Source organism: Psittacula echo, assembly GCF_963264785.1.
Source record: "Psittacula echo genome assembly, chromosome: 1".
In the NCBI taxonomy this organism is placed as follows: Eukaryota; Metazoa; Chordata; class Aves; order Psittaciformes; family Psittacidae; genus Psittacula; species Psittacula echo.
Window position 1 is genome coordinate 105,683,761 of NC_137735.1, and position 23,787 is coordinate 105,707,547.

At 43.3% G+C, this 23,787-nt stretch overlaps 1 protein-coding gene across 1 annotated transcript in view; it reads right to left on the bottom strand.

Annotated features, from left to right (window-relative positions):
* Positions 1-1,397: 1,397 nt before the first annotated feature.
* The window catches only part of ITPR2 (inositol 1,4,5-trisphosphate receptor type 2), a 265,600-nt gene continuing 243,210 nt past the window's right edge, over positions 1,398-23,787 (bottom strand). Inside the window, 2 exon segments of the mRNA XM_080617700.1 lie at positions 1,398-2,385; positions 3,565-3,726. Coding sequence (XP_080473826.1) covers positions 2,299-2,385; positions 3,565-3,726 — 249 coding nt within the window. The 3' untranslated portion in view covers positions 1,398-2,298.

Consider the following 23,787-nt stretch of genomic DNA (forward strand, 5'->3'; position numbering starts at 1 on the left):
TACAGTAAGTGTGAAGGAAAAGCACACTCTGAGCTTTATTCCTAACATATCCCAGGCATTCATTGAAGATGACTGCTTTTCTGTATTCTGCTTTGACCTGGCAGCTTTGCCACCATCGCCTCCCTAGCCACAGCCACATCTGCTCTGCTCTGGAAAATGTTACTCCAGCCTCAGAAGCAAACACAGGATCAACCAGCTCAACACAGCTCCTGCTGCCTCCACACACTCCCTCTGCCTGAGAAGCAGCTCATGTCTGGCAGCAGCAATTCTACAAGCCCACCAGCAGAGAAGTTGTAGGAAATTTAGTTTCCCGCCACCCTCATCTTCATCGGCTTTGTGACATTTCTGGTAACTACCACTTGCTCTTCATCTTAGTACATGGAAGAAGAGTGATGGCTGGATTTGGGAGAATTTCTTACAGGGAAAATAGACCCTACAGCTGGAAGTGGCCATTACCTCTCATAACCGGGATGCTGTATGGATGAAAGTAAACAGAAAGAGATCTTCTTTCTGTAAAATACAGAAATCCCTGCTTTCCACACAGTATTTTTGAAGGACACAATTGAAGCCAATGGGAAATATTTTAATAGTAGAAGAATCAGACCCTAAAGTATATTGCTTTTATCTCAGACACCTCACTGGCACAAAAAAAGAGATGGCTTGAATTTGGGATTATGAGAGAGAAATGACCCTTCCTTCCCTTTACTCTAGGTCTGTTGGTGTGAATTATGCCTTAAATAAGAGAACAGCATTTCTTCAGGCAGAAACTAGAACTAGTGGAGCCAATAATGTTTTCACCTTTGATCAAAATGGCTTTTATAACAACATGCAAATAATCCCCAAAATATTTTGGTTTAAAAAGTGACTCCATGTAACAGGTGCATTTTCAAGTGCACTGAGGACAATCAGGTAACCAAAACCCACCACAAAGGAAAGTGAACTGGGACCACAATTCCCATTTGTGCCCCAAAATCTTCTCCTAAAAGAGAAAAAAGCCCTCTTGGGCTTGGTGGAAACCTTGTGGGCTTTTCTTTTAAAGCCATCCGAAGAAATACAGGATACAGCAGGAACCTGTACAGCTGACTCACTGCTCACTGCCACCTTTCACAGAGCCTAGAGCTGGAAGGAGCTCCCCTGGCATTGCCCCTTATCCCCCACCAGTGCCAGTCCTGCCAGCCCCTGAAAGCAGGAAGGGAAGGCAAAAGCACAAACCCACAATCTTTAGCTCAGAAGAAAGCTGGCAGAATAGGGTGCTTATTTACTTAAGTCAACTCTCGCTGAAGATGAGTTTATGGAAGGTAATCACACCATTACAGCTCCACGCAGAAAGACATTTCTAAGCTTTTTTAAAAAATAACATCCTATACATGCTTCAAACTACAGGTATAATTGTTTTTTTCCCCTTGAATCCCCCATTGGAACTTGAATTTAAAACACAGTTTAACGCCTCAGTATGTGAAATCTCACGGCCATGTTAATCGAGAACATCTGAAGCCAGGAGAAAGAAATCACTTCCAGTTATGTTGTCAGTGTTAGGCGCATAACATTCCCACAGCTGTAGATCCATTGTGCTCCATGTTATAAATAAGAAATTGCATGGTGACAGCTAAAATTCAAAAGAGTTACTGTTTCTCTTTGCAATTCTTTTCCTATTTTTTTTTGTTCTTTTTTTTTGGGGGGGGGGGGGGGCTTGGGGTTGGGTTTTTTTTTTGTTCAGTCTTTTGAGGTTTCTCCTCTTGGCTTCCTAGTAGAAGTTACCTGAAGCAACATTATTGTTTACCCAACTGACATATTTACGGTAATTAAGAAATAGTAAACGCCAAGCAAATATGACTAATGTTGCTATTTGGCAAATAAGCCTGAAATGACTTCTATAGACCCTGAACTGGGCTGTCATATTTGCAGTAACAGCCATTTCTCCTTCTTCTGCTCATCTCAGCTACCCCAGCAGTCTGAAGGCTGCTCGAAGGACTCAGACAAATGCTGTCCCAACCTCCGTCGCACATGACAGCTGTTACTGAAGCCAGTGAGTTGCAGAGCACAAACGCAGCTGAGTTGGGCTCCGTGAGCAAATACAAACAGGCTCGCTTGTATCTCATATTCTAGGTTGTGGCTCCTTTCAACCACGAAAAACAACTACAAATTGTTCCCAGAGCTAAACCACTTAACATCTTGGCACTTGGCTGTTTTTTAACTTTCTAACAATAGGCACTGTTCACTCCTCTCAATCTCAGTTTTTTATTCTATAATAAAGCAGGAATACTGATGAAAGGCTAGTCACGGCTTCTCCCCGTGGTATCAGGGTGGTGGCATGTGATGATTCACATGGGGTGTGTTTGATCCAAGAAAGCCCAGCCTCTGCTTATTCTTCCTTTGTTCTGTCATCTAAGGTGGAAAGGCAGAGAGAGATGAGTTGAGATTTTTTTTTCCTTTTTACTATTATCTAGCAGTCACAGAGCAAGATACATATAAGCAAAACAACAGGGAGTGGAATTCCTTTCTTCAGCATTGAAAATTACAAGTAAGAGATGCCTTTGAAGTGGGAGATCTGTTTCCTGCGAAGTATGGACATTTTATTCTCATTTGTACATTATTCTTATCCACTGGCAGGTCTTACACTGCATTATTTGCACGGCTATCCACTTGTGTAGCCCTGCAGAGGGTCAGAATTTCCACTTGGAACCGTACAATCACAGAATTAAAAGATGGTCCCAGCCACAGAGAGTTTAAATTTAAGCCAGGAAAAAAAAAAAAGCCACCAGGACAGTATGGGTAAGCATAATAAGCAAAAGTCTCAGCATATCCAGTCTAAACCTTTGTCGAGTTTTTCACAGGGAAAGACTTTTAAGGAGGGATTTGAAGGGAGATAATTAGGTGACTCTGTTGATACCACTGAAGTGTTTCCCATAAAGAAACACAAAGATGCTTTTCTGAAACCGTAATGAGCCAACCTAAGGTGACCAGCATCTTGAGCAAAAAAGGAGCTGGCCCTTTGATCCTGAAGTGAGAGAAAACACATAAGGTGATTTAGGCAGGAGCAGGGCTTTAAGGGAGGCCAGCAGCTTGTGCTCTAAACAGGATAGACGGGGGAGCTGTGGGAGGGGCACAAAGACAAGGGTGGCACAAGAAAGCAACAGGCTGTGCAAATTGTTTTCACAACAGCACTGTTGGTATTCTTAGTGGGGGAAAAACATCCAGGTATAGGATTTAGAAAGCTTTTCTCATGATTCCACCAGTATGCAGCTGTTTCTGATGCTACGCCTTTTTTATTGCCAGGTTGTGCAGTACCTGCGTACGCAAAGCCCGTCATCGCTTCCGTCCTCACACACTCACTGGGAAGATTTCATAACTAATTCCCCTTACCTGTTCTTTGCTGTTGCTAATAGAGTACAATTTCATTCCAAACCCATATCAATGTATCTATTTAGAAAGCTTGCTGGAAGGCAAGATAAAACCTTTCTAAGACAAAAGTCTCTTTTGTAACACTGTCCTGACTGTGACCTGGTGAAAGCTAGCGCTTTCACCCACATGCGCTCACATAGCTACCCACTGCAGGGCACTTACCTGTTCCTTGAGCTCAGCAAGCTGACTGGAAAGCTGTTTTACAAGGCTCATGGTTGACTCCAGCCTCTCTTGCAGGTTCCTGATTTCGTTCTGCTCACTGTCGCCTTCGTTGCTAACCAGGGACATGGCTCTCATACGAGGGAACCAGTCCAAATTCTTTTCCTACATGGGTATTAGAAAAAATAGCAATGTTATTAGGGGTTCATGCAGCGCTACTAAGCTGACACTAGAGAATGAAAACTCAGGATTTTTTCTCAGTGGATGACACACAGCAAGTGGGCTTAAGATGTAAATTCAGACAGTATTTTACACAAGCATTGTTATCCTTGGTGGTTCTTAGCTACAAAGAGGGCGCCAACTGGAAAATCCTGGTTCCCCACAGCTGTATTGCAGCATCAGTGTTGGCACATTCATCGGCATACAGAAATGCCCACTGGGTGATGTGGGAAGACTCCTTTGCTACACTAGCACCAGGAAAAGCCAAGTGCTCCCCATGCTTTGATCTTAAGTGTATGCAGGGACACATTGCCCCACTGTTTCTTCAGCTTTGTCGGCCTCCATCAATTTTGGCTTTCCTTGCAGCAATGTCAGCAAGCCAATGTCAGGAAAAAAAGACAAGTCACAGTCCTCTCCAGGCTGGCCTAGAGCACGCCTACTGCAAGAGCAGAGGGGCCTTGCATTTAGCTACCCGCAACAGATTTGTGGTCCTGGGAATGGCTTAGGCTTCAGCATGCTATTCAGACTGTATACCTTCAGTAAACGCAAGCACAAACCCATGGCCAATGGCTACCCTGCTATGGATCAAGCATGGAATAGCACTGATTTGGGCGTTTTCTTGATTCATGGACTCAGGCTATGAATTTAATCATAATCAAAATACTGTAAATAAATGTTATGAGTCAGGAAGGTGCTGCGTATCAGCATGAGCCTGAAATGTCTCCATGGCTTGGGGGTACAGATGTTTGTGTGCAATGCATAACAGAAAGAAGAGAGGGAAGGGTGCGAGCCTAAGAGGAGTGGCAACCATGTGGCAAGCAACCCGATTTGCCTTAAGGCATGAGACAAAGAGGTCCTACAGCTGGCCATGCGTTACCTTGAGGGGAGTGGGAGGATGTGGTTAGATCATATGCATGGTGTTTTGCAACAGGTCTCTATGGACACATGCACTTGATAACTTTAGAGGAGAAACAATTAATTGTAGCGTGTCTCTTCCAGGCTTCTGTGCTGTGAGTGGCCCCACACAAATAGCACTATATCAAAAAGAAAAGGAGGAAAGAAAAGGAGTTCTTTCCAGAAATCCCTCTACAAGATTCTTGGCAGGCAAGAGCTCTGCTACGTCTGTTGTCCAGGCTTGACATTTGGTAAAGTTTTAAGTGCATTGAAACTTACTGTAGTCTCAGGCTTTGCTTCACCATGAAACCAGAAAAGGCAGCAATGATTTTGCAGTATTTAGAGCTGGGCAGCCATACGTGAACAGGGTCCGCATGGGCTGGCTGGCAGAGCCGTGAGCCCAGGGATGTGCAATGTGATTACAGCTCTGTCATGCTTTCAGAGATGGCTGCTTTCAATTAAGTAGTGCTCTGCCCTAATCACCAAACCCTCCCTCCTATAGCAACATGGTTTAGAAACAACTGAGCTAACCCTCAGTAAGCATGAAAGCACTTCCAGTATTCATGTTTTTCCACTATTTGCATTAGCCCAGTCTCCTCTGTTACCCTGGATAAGACTGAATGCAAAGCCATATGGATTTTGGCTTGTTTTCTTCTTTTTAACTCAAAACTTCTAATGAGGTTTTACTTGTCTGTGCAACCTCTCGTCCTGTCACTAAACTGACATGATGTTCAGGGAATAAGACCCTGCCTCTCTGCTGCATTTTGCAGCTCAGGGCTGTCAGTCATGTGCGCTGGTGGAATGAGGCCTCTTTCCTCGCTGCCCACTTTCTGAGCCTCGTGATCTCATTACGACAATTTACTGTGGTTACGCATGATGCCATTTTCAATGGGTCATAACTCATTCAAATCAAAACCTGTTTTCACCAGCTCTGCTGGTGAGCTCAAACGGAGCGCACGTGACCCTCCCTGCTGGATATCCCCAGCTGACACACGGAGCCGTAGACTCCTATTTCTGCTGTATGAGTTTCTGCTTACAAGACCAGCATTCATTTTCCACGAGTATGCCCCCATATTTATTTTAGATTTATTTTGGCTGGGATCTAGCAGAGCATTCATCACGTGCCCAGCGTTAAGCACAGGTGTACTCATTTATACTAAGCTCGGTTTGTGCACAGTGCCCTTCTGGATCAATGCCTTTTTTTAATTTGCAAAATGTTTGCCAGCAAATTTGTCTGCCACTACAGGCACAAGAAGTTAATTCAAAGGAGCTACAGTGAACAGAGCTGCGCTTGTATCTGAATGTTTCCTGGAAAGCTCTGGTATCTGTATCCATTACACCTCCCTCATGCTTGAAGCACCTGAAGATACCAAATGCAAAGCTGCACAGCCATAGGAGCCAGCGGAGGGGCCAGGAGCCCTTTTTGGCAAGACTCATCATAATGCCGAAGTTTCTAAAGCCAGGCTGCACAGGCAGAGCAACCTGAGATTCCATCACTGCGGTTCTTGTGTTTGCCGATCACTGCTTCCAGGATTGTGAAATGCGCTCTGCTAGTCTTGTTTCCATCTGCCACTCCCTCGCTCCTCCAGGGTGCAAAGCAGAGACCTCCAACTGCCTTGGAAAGATTTCTGTGGACTGACCCTCCACCGCACTGCAGCATCCAGAGTACACCACAAAAATCCACGTGGATGCGAGACATCCTGGAGCAGTGGGCTTGCCTCCCCTGAGGCTCCTAGTGTTACCTACTTCCCTCCTCCTTGGCGCAACCTTATACTTCCTGGGAAGAGAGATAACCAGGAGCAGGTGAAGACAGGGACAGAGTACACAGCACCTCGCCTGCTGCCACATAATGGTTTGGTGTTGATGGTGACTCTTCAGCTGGAACCACTCTGCACCTCGTGCTGGCTCATCTCAGCCACCACAAGCCTCAGAGTCATGGGAGCTCAGTGACAGACCCCACTCATACGCATGTGCCCAGCTTTGCCTTCCCAGCAATGCTGTGGTAATCTCTCTCAAGAAAGAAACGCAATTGTAGTTTAGCTACAGACCAAAAAGATCTAGGCATTTTTTGTCAAAACGTTGCGGAGGATCAAGCAAGGACTTGATCTAAGTACTGAGAAGGTGGTGGGTTTGTATGGACTGGAGACCTCATGAAAAGATATCCTGACTCCTACAGCTTTTCCTGGAAATGGAGAGGCAACAGGTCAAAGAGCTGACCACAGGTCTTTCACTTGGTAGTTCCAAGTGCTGTGTTGGGTGCAGGCAGGATTTGATTCTTGGTTCTCAACTGCGTATGCATCTGATGAAATCCAGTCCAGCTGTTTATCTTTATCATGCAAAGTATCAGGACTCAAAATTCAGTACATTCTAGATTGCCAAGCTGTCTTTAAATTAAAAATACTTATCTAACTTTCACCAATAGCTCCATTATAGTGCACGCAGTAGGTACATTCCTTGCTGAACTGCATGCTTTTGCTGGTCAATATTATCTTAAGTTTTCATTCCACTCTGAACTGCAGAACTTTATTAAACGGCATCATGAAAATTAGCTGTGGCGCACAGCCCTGTTTGATGAGCCTATACTACAAACAGCAATTGCTGCTGAGGACAAAAAACTTTTGATCACAAACCTGTCAGGATCCAGAAGGCAAATTGGACAAGTCTCCTCTGCTGAAAACTTCAGTGATTTGCAAGTGTTCACAGGGGTACAGGCACTCTGTGCCTGCTCAGCTATGGGAGAGCTATTTTTACTCCAAGGTAATTGCTTGCCAATTAGCTGGAGGTAGTTAACATGTTTGTACAACCCCAAACATTTGTTCTGGAACTTAAATGTTTATGGGCTCAGTGCAGGGTTCACCTTGACCACCTCACACATGTTAAAGCTGTAACATGCCTCCTTTATGCTGCAGGTGCTCTCCTGATTTGCCTTATTTGACTGGTGCAGGGATGGAATTTTGCAGGGTGTTCTCTGTCATGGCTTAGCTTAGAAATCCAACCATTGTACTGACTCATTCACTCAGACATTTTTAACCCTGCCTGGAACTGAGTCGGGGTTCATTTGGATGAGGGAGGTAGGCTGCTGGCAGTGAGCAGGGCAAACCTCTGCAAAGAGCTGCTACAGGACTCCATCAACAACCACCAGGATAGCGCAATGTGACAACTCCAGCATAAATGACCTCGCAGAGGGTGAGGTATGTGGATGGGATGCTTTAAAACGAACTAGCTGCCTGGACACAGAATTAATTGTTAAAGTGCACTGAAATCTTCTTTCTAAACAACTGGGGCTGAATGCAGTGTATTGTTACTGTTATTTCATTCTTCTGCAGGATAGCAGCTATTCGCAGCCCAACCGCAGCAGCCCACCTACTGATCACAGCATCTTCCCGCTCCACACTCCCTCCACAAGCGTAACGTGTGCCTCGCAGAATTCATATTTAAGTATACATCTGTGGCCAGGGCAGAGAGTCAGCCAGACAGGAAGGCTGCAGGGACAGAAAGGAGCCGCAGCCTCCTCTCCATCAGTTCAGCTGAGGGAAGAAAAAAAACAGGCAAAATGACAGGAGGGGCCAGCCAAAAGGCTGCCGGCCAAAGAGACTGCACACGAGCAGAGCAGACATTTCGTGTGGTGATCCAGCATGCCTGTTCCCTCCGTCCTCCCCCCAGGCTGGAGGAACTCCAATGGGAATCACAGCTCACCTCTCGGCAAGGTACTGTGGGTACACATAGCTGTGAGGTGCCAATGGCGAGGGCACATGCCTCAGAAAGCACAGGGCTTAGATGATTTGCTACTTGTGTTTTCTGAGAAACCTCAAACCCTTCTTCTTGGAGAGGCATGCTCAGAGCAAAAGTCTGCGTTTGCCTCCTGGAGTTTTCTATGCAACTTTCTCCTTCCCTTCTGTGGGCTTTCCAGAGGAGGATAGAGCTATGGGCTAACACTGCCATTTTTTCTGACTTTGCTAGCTCCGCTTGAGCACGGAAGGAGAAAAGACTGAAGAAATTTATTTAGAGTTCCTATACTTTGTACAAAGTCTCTCTCTCACCATCCCTGTCCTGTTGGCACAGCCAGCTGGCTTCAATCGAGCTCTCACGCTGAGCTGAATCCATGCCTCCGGAGTAATTGGCAGAGGGACGTTTCTTTAGGAGGTGCTGCTTTCACAGGTTAGCCGTGAGATGGATCAGCTGCAACCAGCAGGAAAGACTGGGCTGAGCCGTTAAAAAATAGATTACTAGATAACAATGAGAGAAAATAGGTCAAAGAGTAGGACAAGGGAGATGAAGTAGAGGGACAAAGGCAGCCTAATGCACACTGTATGCAGGCGCCACTGTCATGGGCTCAGAGTGCCATGCCACTGCCAGCTGTACCACACTTTCATTTCTCTAGCAGGCTCCGATGCAGTGACTCTTAGTCCTTTCTACCCCGTGACCTCCTGTTGCAACATGAAAACAAGCTGTTTCGGGACTTCCCTCCTATCTATTCAAAAAGAAAAGCGGTGATGACTGCTCATGACTCCTCCTGGGTTGTGACCTCCCCAGCTGCACACATCAGAGCAGGAGACGGGCCTCCACGTCCTCTAGCCCCACCATTCCCCTGTCTCACACAGATGGTTTGCTCCTTGGGCGACTCAGCCAGGAGTGGGATGGCCGTCAGGAGCGTTGTTACCTAATAGCAAGGCTGAGAAAATTACTATGCTTAAAGACCTCTTTGCTCCTCAGGCAGATGGTTACCAAAGGGTGAAGAAGAGGACTACGGACATTGCCGGGAAGCATGGCACAGCTTCACCCCCTGTGACCACACTGTGCCCCAGGACCCGTGCCTCAGCATGAAGGCAAACAACCCGTCGGCACTGCTACTCTCAGCAGGCAGCTCATGTCCTTTCCGGCACAGGAACGAACAGGCCGTTCACTCCCCTTCTTTGAGCCAGCAACTTGAACAAATAGCAGTGGGTACAAAGAGATCTATTTACTAAGAAATCTGTTTGTATGTCTGAAATGTAAATAAGTCCATCCATTCCCTTCCCAGATCTGTTGCCCGTATAAGCAGAGAGTGATCAGTCCAAATGACCTTTTGAAAGCTATTATTTTTCTGCCCAGGGACTGAGCCTGGTCCTAAAAGTCTGTAACTACATAGCTCCTACAGCCACCTTAAAAAGTGGTTTTAAAGACTTAAAATACCTTGCGCTCTAGATGACACAGGGCAATAACCACTTTGTGATTTAATCACAGACAATAATAATTTGGTTCAGTGCATGATTCAGCTAATCCACAATTTGATAAATGTTCATCCTAAACTACAAACCCAAATAGCTTCCTGCAAATCCTGTTTGACACTTTAATGTTAAGACTCCTGATGATAAGCAATCTGTGCTGTACAAGAATATAGGGAGGGAAATTAGGAATTGTTATGCATCTATATGCATCCACAACAGTAATTCAAGGAAAATAAAAATAAACCTTGGCAATTACAAATAAATCTTTACGCAACAAGCAAACTAATAGGTCTGGCTGGGTCTATACCGGATTGATACATGCTATAGCTTCTACAACTCTTGGAAAAATACAGAAATCTGTTTCCCCTGAAAGAAGGTTGGAACCATAACACAGACCTACCTTCTGCTTTAGCAGTGTCATTGATACATTTACCTTCATTTTAACTTGGCTGTATGTTTTTGAGGGCTGCAAAAGAATCTGTCACCATAATTCTGAGTAATTGTGAGTTCTTCAAGACTGATAACCAGGTTAGTCAGTTATAAATGTCTCAGTGTTTCAGTATCAGCATTCCCACTTGTGATATCCCTGCAAAAATTATGGCGAGGTATGATAATGAACCTCAAATTGCAAAGATTTTTCTCTGATGCTGTACTGTGGCAGTTTCAATACTCAGCTTGAAACTCTTTAAAAGACCCTGCTGGTCCAAGAACAAGCACCCCAAAATTTCTGCTTATCAAACACACCTAAGGGACTTGGCTTTCACCTCCAAGAGGTGGAAACAACCATGAAAACAATTCTTTACAGCTGAGACCTTAAGTTTGAATGTGATCTCACATCACTGTTATGGGCAAACCCATGTGCAAATGGTAAGTACATGAGTCAGCAGTGTGCCCTTTAGAGTGACACAGGCCACCACGACCTGGGCTGCACCAGCCAGAGTGCAGCCAGCATGTCAAGGGAAGTGATCCTGCCTTAATCTTGAGCAACTTTGCGCTAGAAGATGGAAAGTCAAAACCAAAATAAGCAGCTTTGTCCCCACCACACTGAGACTGCACCTTTCAGCTACCCTCCAGGTGAGAACACTGGGGACACGAGAGGTGCACATCACTTTTGTGTGCTTGGAGGCTCGAGCTTGTATCCCACCCCAGCACCACACTCCTTGAAGCCACAGTTGCTTCTTGTGTCTTCCCTTCCTTGCAGCGCACGTTCATTTCTCAACTGTTGATTTCTTCTCCTGCTTCAATTGCTTTCTGCCACCTTATCTCTATCACAACCCTGAGAATTGATATTCTTTCTCCTCAACACTACCAACTACCAAGAATCCCAACACTACCATCTGAAGCTAGGAACTGATACTTAATATTTTGTGCCCTTAAAAGAGATATAATTATAGATCTGTGCAAAACATGATTTTATTTTTCCACATTCCTATGTTTTTATGTTGTTAGTGGTTACGGGACACACTTTAGGAAAAAACACTTCAGATTATTCATTTAAAATAATTATATTATTTCTGATATTATCCCTGGATCCTGTGCATAACGAGCCAACATCTGGTACAGAGATTAGAAAATAAATGTTCTTGGCTTATTTTTTTTTTTCTTTTGTCAAACAGATGTTGTTGATACAAAACGCAGAACTGTAAATCATAGCCTGCATGTGCACACAGACTGTCACTACCGAGCAGAAATTTACTGTGGCTAGATAGAGATTTGAAACAGCAATGAATCACTGGCTTACTAACTTTATTCACGTGGGTATGGTTTCAATATTCTGACATTAAGTGCACATGTCCTTAAAAAAAGAACCTTCTAATGGCAGCATGGGAGGCTCTGGTTTAGTTCCAGCTGTCTCGGTGGGGGAAGCACAGTGCAATGCAATGGCAGCGGCAGCCTCTGGGCAGAGGAACCTGGCAGTTCTCCGTCTCTTCCCTCACAGCTCATTGTGGCCCTGCTATTGAATCCTGCAGGCTTGGCTACCCCAGTACTGAGAGCGGCCCTGCTTAGTGCCACACCGTGTAGGGCAGCCCTGTCACGGGAGAGGGGCTGAGCTGCTCTTGCAGCCCCACTGCCGCCACCAAAGTGCCTCCAGCTCTAACTTCTTCCCCTCTCCTTCCCCTGCTGCTCCTGGTTTCATTTCAGCAAATTCACCATTCATTTGCTGGACTGGCTCACGCCTAGCTGAATGGTAATGGCATTTCTGCTTCCCGTTGACTGAGTTTAAAGTGAACAGAATTACTATGCTTCTCCAGGCCCTTGCCATTTCTACCAGACACTGCCTCAACTGGTTGCACTAGCATGCTGAAGCCCCCCTTCTGTTCTTTTAACAGTGATTTTCTTTTGCAAAACATACTAGTAGGCACACTCCAGATACAGAACTCCAGACAAAAGCCAACAGCAGTAGTCCCACTGCAGTGTAAACATACCCTACAGCATCATGCCACTGCTGGGGACAGAGGTGATGTCTGCTCCTTAGAGACGTATCACCATTCAGCTGGTAAGGACACCACAAATTCTGACCTGTTTTTGTCAATGTAAGTGCCGGCTTGATCCAGTAGATCAGGGTTGAACTTGTTGAAGTTTAAGTTTTGGGTTTTTTTTTTTTCACATTTAGCTTTAATTCTCTGGTCCTGTCACCTTATATTTTGCAAGTGCTGTCCATTTCCTAGCTTTAGCTTCAATTTGCAACAGAATCCTGGGGAAATACAAAGACTCTGCTGGAGACTCGTTTTTCAGAGGCTCAGGACTTGACCTTGTTCTCAGCTTTACACGAGCAGAGCTTCACTGATTGCAGTGCGATTGTTCTGGTTTAAGATACTGCCAGAGTTGAGGCATTTTGAATCCTGATCTGAATGTTCCTACTTTGGGCCCATTTGACTCTGATGTATTTTGCACAGGGTGTGGCATGAAAGGACAATTTAAAGAACAACATTTTCTGTTAAAATTAGTAAGAATTATTACCTAGCACCAATGGGCTGGCTATACAGAACTGTTTTTTTAAACAACAGTATTATCATGGCATATACTATACACGTGCATAAATACATATACTCGAGTATCAGTCAGAAGAGTGGAAAAAGATCTAGGCTTCTCTTTGAAGGGTTTCTTGACAAAACACCTGCAAGTAATGGCTTCCTTTCAGCCTTATGGGCCTGAACACTATCAAACTGCTCTTAGATCACTTGCTCTGTTCAAATGCTTGCCCCCGGGTTTTGTACACTCCTCTGCACAGTGAGCACAACTCCTTTGCCTGTGCAGACACGATGGCCAAGGAGAGGCCCTTTGACAGATCTGGCTGTGGCTAGGTGAGTGTCAGGTCCCGCAGGGCTCCACCTGCCTACTGGGAAGCACAGAGCACTTTTATTCCCTTTGGGAAACAAGCAGAAAATAGCAAAAACGTGCCTTCAGGGTATATTTGTTCAGGTTCGTGTCTACTGTTTTCAGAGTCTGCAAGCATTGATCAATAAAAGAAAAAAACACCGTGGTACTCTGTGAACCTTTATCTGCCTATACTACACTTTCATTTAGTGCTCTTGCTCACACTGCTAAGAAAATATTGAAATGGAACCTCTCTACAGATCTGCTTTTTCTTTGGGTGTTTTTTTCAGCCGCACATTTAAATACGGTTTGCTCTGTTCAATTAAAATGCATTTTCTCTTGAGAACAAGCAGATGATCAGTTTCACAAACCCAGAGTTACAATTTTTCTTCAGCAGCACCCAACAAAATGAAAAACAGGCAAAACATTTTAATCACATGTGTATAAAATACACAGGGTTCATTAAATATGATTTAAAGTTGCCTGTTTGTTTTGAAGACTCTTTAAAGCTCCCACTACCCCAGACTCATAGAACTGTAATGTGATTCCTGATCTATTGAATTTTGTAGGATGGCTGCAGTGGGTTCCATTATATATAAATTGGATGCAGCCAATTTACAATCTCCGATACATACTTTTATCTCAAAATGCCCGGTGAGGCAATTGTGTAAAGTACTTTATCAGGGATTGTTGTTGGTAATATTGCAAGATTTCATGATGTAAAAAATACATCAATGTCATTTAAATTGAACAAAATGGTTCCCTTCTTTTTTTCCGGTAGAGCATTTTTAACCATCTTCTCAACAAATTTGTTCAATAAATACTGTATGAAACAAACATTTTGCACTTTGTCCCACAGATACAATTTGCCAACCTGATTGATTTCTTTCTGTACAGCTAATCTGATTTCTTTAGGCTATGTATCTTCTTTTTTATTAAAGATTATGCAATCTTAGCTTTTTATCATACACACATCCACCACACTAAAGAGAGAGAAAATTCCATGAACTAGCCTTGCAAGCAAATCGAAAAACCTGACACAAATCTCATAAAGCTGATCCCAAAAGATAAATGGCACAATGAGACCACAGTTACACAAATTCAGAAACTTATCCATGCAGAGTAATACAGGCTGGTGGAGTTTTCTTCCCAAGACAGATACAGAAAACAAGTAACTTCTTCATCTCTAAAACATCTTGTAAAACAAGCTCACACTAATATTGCACCCAACTCCCCCGAATCTTGCTGTCTCTGAACCCTGAGAACGCAGAAGCAGAACTACACTTTTTGTAGTCCTTCCCTGTTTTACTCCTTGCAGAATCTCACCACTGAGCCCAAGCAAAGTTACACTTATTTACTTTCAAATGGTGTTCCTGGTAAGGCAACAACCTCAAACTCATCTCCCTTTTCTTTTACTAATTGCCCTTTTGGTTTTGGGCAAACCTGTAGTCCTTCCTTTCCTCAGCATCTGCAGTTGTCTGCCTTGGCTGTGGACAATTTTGGAGTCATATTCCCATTCAGAAGCCAGAAGCTTAGTACCACTATAATACAAAGAATAATAATTGTTCTCAAATGTTGCAATAACATTCTCAAACAGCATTGAAGTGTTTTGTGTTTGTTGCTTCCCCCATAGTACAAAATCAAATGAATCCAGTTTACACGCTTTGGGGATCTGCTCATCACATTGTTCCTCTGAGGCTGAACTTCTTACCACTATCTGTGGCCCCAGTAAAGGTCCAGATTTCATTAGGCAAACCCATACACAGCCAGTCCCAGGACAACTGAGGCTCTGCTACTGCCAGGATTTTAAGCATAACAGTAGGTGCCTATCCAGTGCCTTGGCCTTTCCATCACTTGAAATTACAGAATAAAGGTCTGCCCACACACAGATCCATCTCAGGCCACATGCTTCTTTAACAAAGGGATAAAAGATGGCTTTTGCAAGCTGCCTGGAAAGTTAACAGCTTTAGTCTCTGGCAGGTCAAGGCAGGAATGGATTCCAGCAGGGAACCGCAGCCCGTGTCCTGCCAGCAGCACTGCTCGGCTTGAGGGCGCTCCAGCTGGAACACTTCCACTCCATGTTCGTGGGGATGTGCAAGTTTCAAGGAACACAGCCTCATGTCCAGACCCCTCCTCGAGTTTTTAAGGCCAGCAGCAAACAAACAAACAGGAACCCAACTTGTCTAATTTATTTTAATTTGCAAATTGAATGAATTGAAGTTGGAAGGAGGACAAGGAGCTTGCGACTACACTGTATTATCAAGGCAGAACCCATTTTTATAACAAAATCAGTCTTCAAACCCTAATACTGTTCAACAGACAGTTGGCCAAATCTTTCAATCACAAAGGAAATCAAGCTAAGCTTACAACTGAGCCACAATACCACAGGGTCCAAAAAACCTAGTGCCAGGTAGTATCAAACCACTGATTCCAGACCTTGGGGAGAAAAACCCCAAATCTTAATGAATATACTTTGGAGGAGTTTTAGGCTCCACTCTGTAACTTGCAATTACATGACAGCTTTGTATTCAGAAGTGATTTGAAAGGAAAGAAATAAAAAGACAGGGTTGCATTGGTGCTGGGACCTGTCCCTTTAGAAGTTAACAAGAACGCGAGGGGCTGAGCATGGAGACAGCAGGGACAAAAAGGGCAGAGCACATTGCCATGGCCATTCCCTCACCGAGCAGGATAGGAAGATAAAGGTAGTCACCAACTACATGCAGTTAATCTGCTTGTGCTGCAGCACCTGCTGTTGATATCAATCTTTCTCCCGCTGCAGCAAATGGCATGATTCCTAAGGAGGCAGGATCAGAACCGTGGTTTCCCATTCAAGCAACAGGATAATTAATTTTGCCTGTCTGGAAAGAATGTATATAAACTTAAAACCACTAAAACCTCAAGCTTTTACAATGAGGTACCAAATGAAACTCACCTTTCCTTTTATTTACCCATACCTCACACATCACCTAGTCAAGCAGGCCAACTAAATTATTTATGGCAGAGCAAAGAGCCGATTTTCTGGAAAACACAGAGCCCTTGAAGCAGAAAAAAGATGCTCAGCTCTCTTGTAGAATAGGAGCTTTGTGCAAAGATACAAAGTCCTCAAGTGGTGCTAACTTTTCATGCTTTGAGCAACACACAAATGAGCAGGAAATCAGCTAATTAGGCACATTACTGTAATTGCTTATTTTATGAAGTGGAGAGGGAGGTGCTCAGCACTTCCATAAGATAACAATGCAAATGCAAAATTGTACCGAGAAGCAGAAATAGCATTGGACTACCTACAGAAATGAACATTTTTTTTGATCATCAGGAAAAGCAACAACAGAAAAATCATTCAGTACCTAACAGCAGGAAAAAAACCAATGCTTCAATTTCTTGTGTAAATGCAAAATTAGATAACACTTTAGTAAATGAGGGGAAAGGGACCTCCCCTCACATATCCAAGCAGTGGTTGAACCTGTGCAAAGCCCAGTTCCAGTTCTATTGTTGTGACTCTGTATCAGCACTCAATAGCTCTGAGATCCTCTGTGAATTTGAGGCAAGACTTTCTCTCAGATGCAGTGCACCTAAACCGAAGCCCTGAACTCCCTACAGTGCCTACGTTCATGTGGAAGGATGCAGAGCACTGCATTCTTACTTGCTTTTCTATTTTGAGCACAACAAAAAAATAGGAGCAGTAAATCATCTATTTAGACCTATTTCTTTAATTGCTTATTTTAGGAAAACCCAACTGCAGACAAAATTGACGATGTATTTGCTAGGAAATTAGCCTGTCAGAAAGACTTCAGATCTTATTTAGCAGCCCCCTTTTGTGCTCTTGGTATTACTGCCATGATAAGTAATTACTCACAATGTGACATACATCATATCAGTCTATTAAAAGTAATTAAGAAAAAGTTACATAGCGTGATGATATGTACATACATCTTACCCTTGCAAGTTTTTCTTTGATTACATCTGCTAGTTTTTGGAGGAAAGCCAGTGTTAAAAAGTAAAATAAATCTGTCTTAACAATGGGAGCATTATTACCTTCCCAAAAGTTATAAACTCCATGCCCTGCTCCAGCAGAGCATTTGTGTGCACAAGTCCTGTAAGCATTTTCAAGTCCGTCAGTTGCCAGATCAGACACTCCATGTTGAACTAGAATATATATGATAATGAAGCCTTAAAAATAGTTTATTTATAGTGAGCCAGCTAAGAATGCAGCTCACCATCCCTAGCAGATTTAGGTGAAGGGGTCACCCCTATCAGCTGTGTGCCTTTTCTCCCTGCTGATATTATCCTACCTACAAAGAGACAGCAGAATTGGTACCGTGCCCTCTCCTCAACCAGTCCAGTTCAGAGAGGTGTGACTTCAAAGGCTATTAGTTTTCACATTAGTACTCTAGGCTACGAACTGCAGAGCCTCAGGAGCAAACAAACATATTGCTTGTCCTCCCCCCTCTGCTATTGTGGTTAATTGCAATAGAAGGGTATGGTGGACATCTTGGAGAGGAAACTCCTTAAATTGTCTAGGATGAATCACCAGAGTGCACGCAAAAACCACACAGACTGTCTTCCTGACAACCCAAGTGTCCCTTCTGCAGCATTCGTGTTACCTTGGATTGACATTCCTCTGGTTTAGGTTGCTCTCTCTACCCATACAGTGTTAAGCAATCCTCTAATGTAGTAAGAATATATATATACTAGAGATAAAAATTAGTAGGGAAAACTTTTGCCTCCAAAATTCAAAAATACGATAGACAACAAAAGAGAAAAATCCTGGATGTCAGAACTTTTTTTCTTCTCCAAAGATGTTATATTTTAAGAGCTGAGGTCAACAGCCCTCTTAGTACATCCTATTTTATTACATTCTTTGACAAAAATCGACAGCAGTAAGGAACAGCTTGTTCCACAAACCCTGCTCCTCCTCACCCGGCTGCTGTCAGCATGCACTTCCCCTTTCTGTATGGCACTTTTTCACTGCCTTCACCTTGCCTTTTGTATTTCCTTGAGACCTGCCTCCACTAGAACCTCCATGTGGCCCTAGGGAGAGGCAGGTCTTAGTGGGGACTGCCACTAAACGTGTTGGACATCAGGCTGAGGGTGCGCACCAGGATTTAGCATCAGTGAAATGACTTTACATTCACTTACCCTGGGACAACCTCTCACTGCCCCAGAGTGTGAAAGGACGGGCAGCCAGGCTCTTGACTCACAGCTGTCGGGCTCTGCAGGCTCCGCTTGTCTCACACTTTGGCTGTTTTGACAGTCAGCAAATTCTGCTGAGGCTGGCTAAAATGAGAAAAATCCTTTTGCAGGCCACACGCGGGTGTGCCAGGGACAATACGCAAACAACTCTGTCCCCAGGAGGGAGCTTGTCCCCTGTCCCAGTGGATATGCTGGAGGGGGTCACAGCCTCATGGAGAGACTCTGGCCAGGACCTTGCAGCAATACTGCTGAGACTTGAACCTGGGGAGCAGCTACGTGCTGTCACACCTCACATCACACCTCCACTCCTGAGGTAGGTGGGAGCATGGCAAAACACAGAGCAGTGAGGCAGGAGAGAGAAGGATGCCAAGGGAAAAGGGTTTGCGCTGCCCAGCACACAGCATGGACAGAATGACAACTATTGTGAGACTTCTCAATGGCTCATTTGGCATTCTTCCCAGTGCTGCTTCTGAATTTAATACCCACTTCTGGGTATCTAATAGAAAATGAGGCAAAAACATGAGGCTGGAGGTAGAAAGAAGACAGACAACAGCACCAGCTCAAGGGAGCACTAAATTCAGTTCAATTTTCAAACTTCAGTACTTAAAACAAAACCAACAAAACAATTAGAGTTTTTAAAAATGGAGAAAGTATTTTTCCTCATGACACGGAAATGGCCCTAATATTTGCTAAATACTTCTTTCATTTAAAACAACAAAGATTAAAAAAAGGCTGACACCTACAAAATATTTAAAATGAAGTAGTTACAGTATTTTGTCACATTACCAATGACAGGTCATTGCTGTGACACAAAAGTGCTTTTAAAAGAACTGAATAAGATCATCACCGTTTAGAATTTCAGGCTGCTGTTGCTCAAGCTGTCTCTTCTGCTTTGTCTGTATAATGTTGATGGGAATTTTGCTTTCGATTTCAGTGGAGGTGTTGGGATCCTGAGTAGCCTGAAGAGAGATTTAAGACTAGGAATTTGCCTTTCAGGAGGGACACATTTACAGATAAAACAAGATGTAAAGGAACACTTTTAAGATACTATTATAGTATAAAAGGCTTATGGTCCCAATGGCCGCAATGTCAGGAGAACAGAACCTTAAATTTTCCTTGCCTTGCTTTAGGGAGATGGTCTAATGCATGGCAGTATCCTTTACTCTCATGAACAGAGAGTTCTAGAGCAGTTTTCAGCTGATTGAGGAGTTGTGTAATTGCACCAATTACATCCAATTACATAATTAAAGTAAATAAGTAATAATATAATTATGTCTGTAATTCTGTAGTTATGACAGGTAGCACTAATGCTGATAAAATCCATTATGAAACTTGCTAAGAACTATGGACAGGGCACCTGAGAACAAAACTTTTAGGGCTTCATTTGCTAAAGTCTGTCATTCTTCTAATGGGCAAAATTATTAATTTAATTACTATGCCAACAGCCTTTTATTTCTGCAAATGAATGGAGGCACAAATTATATCAATCATACCAATGGAGGCTAATTCATATCTCTGTTTTGTGGCAAAAAAAAAATCAGTAACTAATCATCTACATTTTTTGCCTCCATTTATCTATTTACAGCTACCACAGCTTAGGTGAAATCTGCATGTACAAATGCACCTCTGAAAAGAGAAGTCTAAAACTATGGATGCTAACCTTCATTGTTCCAGTTATCGCATTAAACTGTCTCCTCTGACAAATGGACACAAGGAATATTCCAAGATTGCTGTATCAATGTAATATAAGTTACGTGCATCTCTCTAGGTTTGCTAAGGATGGTATGTCTGGTCAAATGGGTTAGATAAGTTCTTTTCTGCAGGCATGAAAATTCAATAGGGGAATCATTCATGCAGGTTCTCAGTGCAAATGCAAGGCATGTAGCCAGCTTTTCAAAGTTTCTGTCTTTTCGATATTGTATAATACCTATCTGACTTCATAAAAGAAGCCTGGATAACAAACAAATAATAAAACCTACTGCCCTGATTTAATATTCATTAATATTTCATGCGATAACTGATACGAGATAGTCTGCAAGAAGAATGGGCATCACTGGAAGATCTGAAGTGCTTTATTCCCACCAACATCTCCATAAAGTAACTGTCTGAAAAGCTAGAGGTGAATAAACTGTGTCATCATACAATGCATTTTATATACTTGATGCCTTTTTCTAAAAAGGAAAAGAAAAAATAATACCTTGCCTTATGAAAGCTGTGTAACTACTGATTACTTCTGTCACTGCTCAGAGCAGTACACTGAGCAATGAAGCAAACACGAAGCTGCTGGGAAAGTCAAAATCACAGGGAACATTAGGAGTTTGTAGTGCTGATGTCCACGGTCCAGAAGAAGAAAGCAAAAGAAGTCCTCTGCTCCAAGGTCTTTTGAGGCCAGACACACGCAAGATAATGGGAATGCCTTGAAACAAGCCACCCCTGGAACAGCGATACAAGTGAACACGTAAACCTGCAAAAATACTGCCTTTGAGTGACAGTGCGTACAACATCACCTACAAGTTCCTTTCCCCTTCCTGAATTGGAAAAAGTGTAATTAGATGCATAAATAATTCCCATCCCTTTTGGCACCCAGCCTTTCAAATGATATTCCAAAGTAAGAAAACCATAGCATTCCTGGTTTTTTCCAGTTCTGCTACCAGAAAGCCTTCAAAACAGAAGCTTCACAGTTTGCTAGAGCAATGACATAAAAAAGACTGAGAGTCATAATATAGACAGTCATATTTTTGGGTCCTGATGGGTCTGGGCAATGGAGAAAAGAGACTACCAGAAACAGTAGATGCTTTCCCTGATACTTAATCATGATACTTATTCTGCTGTTACTTTTTGTAATACTTTGCAAGACAGTAGTAGACAAGTACAAATAATAATTGGTTCCTAACGACAGTTGTAGCAGTAGTGAGTATGATATTTGGCACTAAACTTTACTTTCTATTAAAGAAGTTACTGCAGCATACTCCAAAGCTTTGATCTACATGTATTTAAGGATGGATCTGAACCTTGAAGATTGGATTTGATTAGAAATTCTCTCTAAGTAATTCGTCTGTGAAAATACAGAATTTGGGTTTGAACCAATAATGCTACAAAAGCAGCCATAAAAGGCATATGTAGTCATAATAAAAACTAGTACGAGTTAAGAGAGCTTTTCCAGGAGTATGATTCATAGATGCTTTGCAGCATATTCTGTATCACCAGAAATATAAAATGTCATTCCAACTTGTCCTCTTTAAAGAAGTCCTGAGACTGCCCTGTTCTTCCAAACACCCTATTTTTATAAATATTTGTCACATTCCCATACAACCCCTAGTGAGCTTCATTCAGCAACAACTCAGTTTCACTGGCAAGCCCCAGTTCCCTTGTGAAAGGTTCCTTTGAAGTCTGCCCCTCTTGTGCCAACTCCTAAACGGGACTTGGTCTCCTACCAGCAGCTTGGTCACCTCTCCCAGCATCACAAAAACGGTCACTCAGCATTCAGGCTGTCCCAAAGTCTGAATCAGCTTATCTCTGTCTTCAGGGCAAAACCTGTACCTCAGGCTTAATTTCTGCATGGAACATAGTACATCTCACATGCTCGTTATGTAATTTCATTACTATCACGCTGTGTTTGAAACACACCAAACACCTATGCTACATCAGCTGACAGCTGCAAAACTACCTCCCAGTGTTTTCCTTTTGACTCTTCTTTTGGTCCTAAGCAAAGCTGTATCTCTAAATCTCTTCTTCCAGTTGAATATCATACTCCCAGAATACTCTGCTCTTTCAGTGTATTTTCTTTCCTTTCTTAGTATTCCTTGTACCCCGTGGTATACAGTACTCTCTGGCTCCAAGTGAGACAGTCCTTTTCGGTTCACTCAAGCAGTCCCAACTGCTTCTGCTATGCAGCACCACTATTTCTGCCGCATACCTTCCCTAGATTTTGTACTGGGGAATTTAAACTGCACAAAGATACAATCACTAATCCCACACCAGCCGCTTGTTGTTTGTTCAAACATTTGTTTCGCCTTTTGTCCCCACTCCCCCACTCTCTCTTCCATGCCATGTAAACTTTACACTTCTAGGTCCATATATACCTATCCCATCATCCAGAACAACCATTAACTGCCACAGGATGAAGACACCTACTGTGAATATTACTGCATCCCTTGGAATTAAACATTAATACTTAACATACTTGCAAAGTTCATAATCATACACACACTGGAGGTAGAGGAAGAGGAGCAGAGAAAGAATAGGCAAATGAGACAAGCCCTGGAGTCCACAAATTAAAGTGAATTTCTCAGATAAGATAAAATATTTTCATGTGTAAGAGGACAACTTGCCACTATGAATAATTTCTTGTAATGGAACAGAGGATACAAGCATTTGTTTTAGTTTTTCCATCTCTCCTATCATACTGCAGAAGTGTAGATCCATTACTGCCTAATAGTATAAATGCCCTGAGCTGGGTAATGAGATTGATGGTTCGAAATTTCCATGGACATAGGCTGTTCCTTTGTACCTGAGCATTGAATTCCCACCACCTGCCACACCACCTTCCCATGTGGTGGTAACAGGACTTACCAGAGCTCCATTTCATTGCAGCATTCAAGCACGCACTCCTGTCTAAACATAAGCCATTCCACTAATGTGAGTTCTGCAAGGTAAAACCTACATGAGCCTGCAGAGTGGCTGGGAGTCATCTCCTCTAAGTTTGGCCAGCTCCTAATTAGGCATCTTGTCTAAACTAATCGCTTAGGCTCTTCATGGAGCTAAGAATGGCAATGCCAAGGTGAGCCACCCCAGCTACCTTAGAAACCTTGTCTAAGGCAGAATAAATAACCCAGCTTTCTGCACAGACAAGGCAGAGAGCTGGGATCAATTTAAACTAGGTGCCTGGCTTGAAGACAGCTGAAGTTAGAGGAGAAGAATCTTCCCCTTGGCTAAACTGAGGACAAAAAGGGCACCCAGCATCTCACTAGTGAAGTTGGTTGGCATGTATAATCAAAGGGCCGACGACAGACAACTGAGCAGATACTCTCAATAGCAATGTGGCTCCAGAAACGCATAAACAGCAAAGTCTGATGTGCATTGATTACACCCACCTCTGGGATTCAGACATAAGCCAGCTCTGCAACCACAGACCCTGGCATAGGCCCTGAGCCATGCAGTAGCTGCCAGGAAGTCCATGGGAAGAAAATGCTGCACCAGAATATACCAGCAGGTAGGAAGGATTCCTCAAAAATGTAGCCCCAAGCCAGTCAGCCTAGATAATGCATCCCTCCCACCAGAATGAATCCTTTTCAGTAGCAGGCTGGAAATGAAATGTAATTGAACATCTCTCTGCCCCAGTGTCATCAAATTTCTCTCTCTGAATACAAGTCATACCCTCACTGCTTCACAAGGCAGT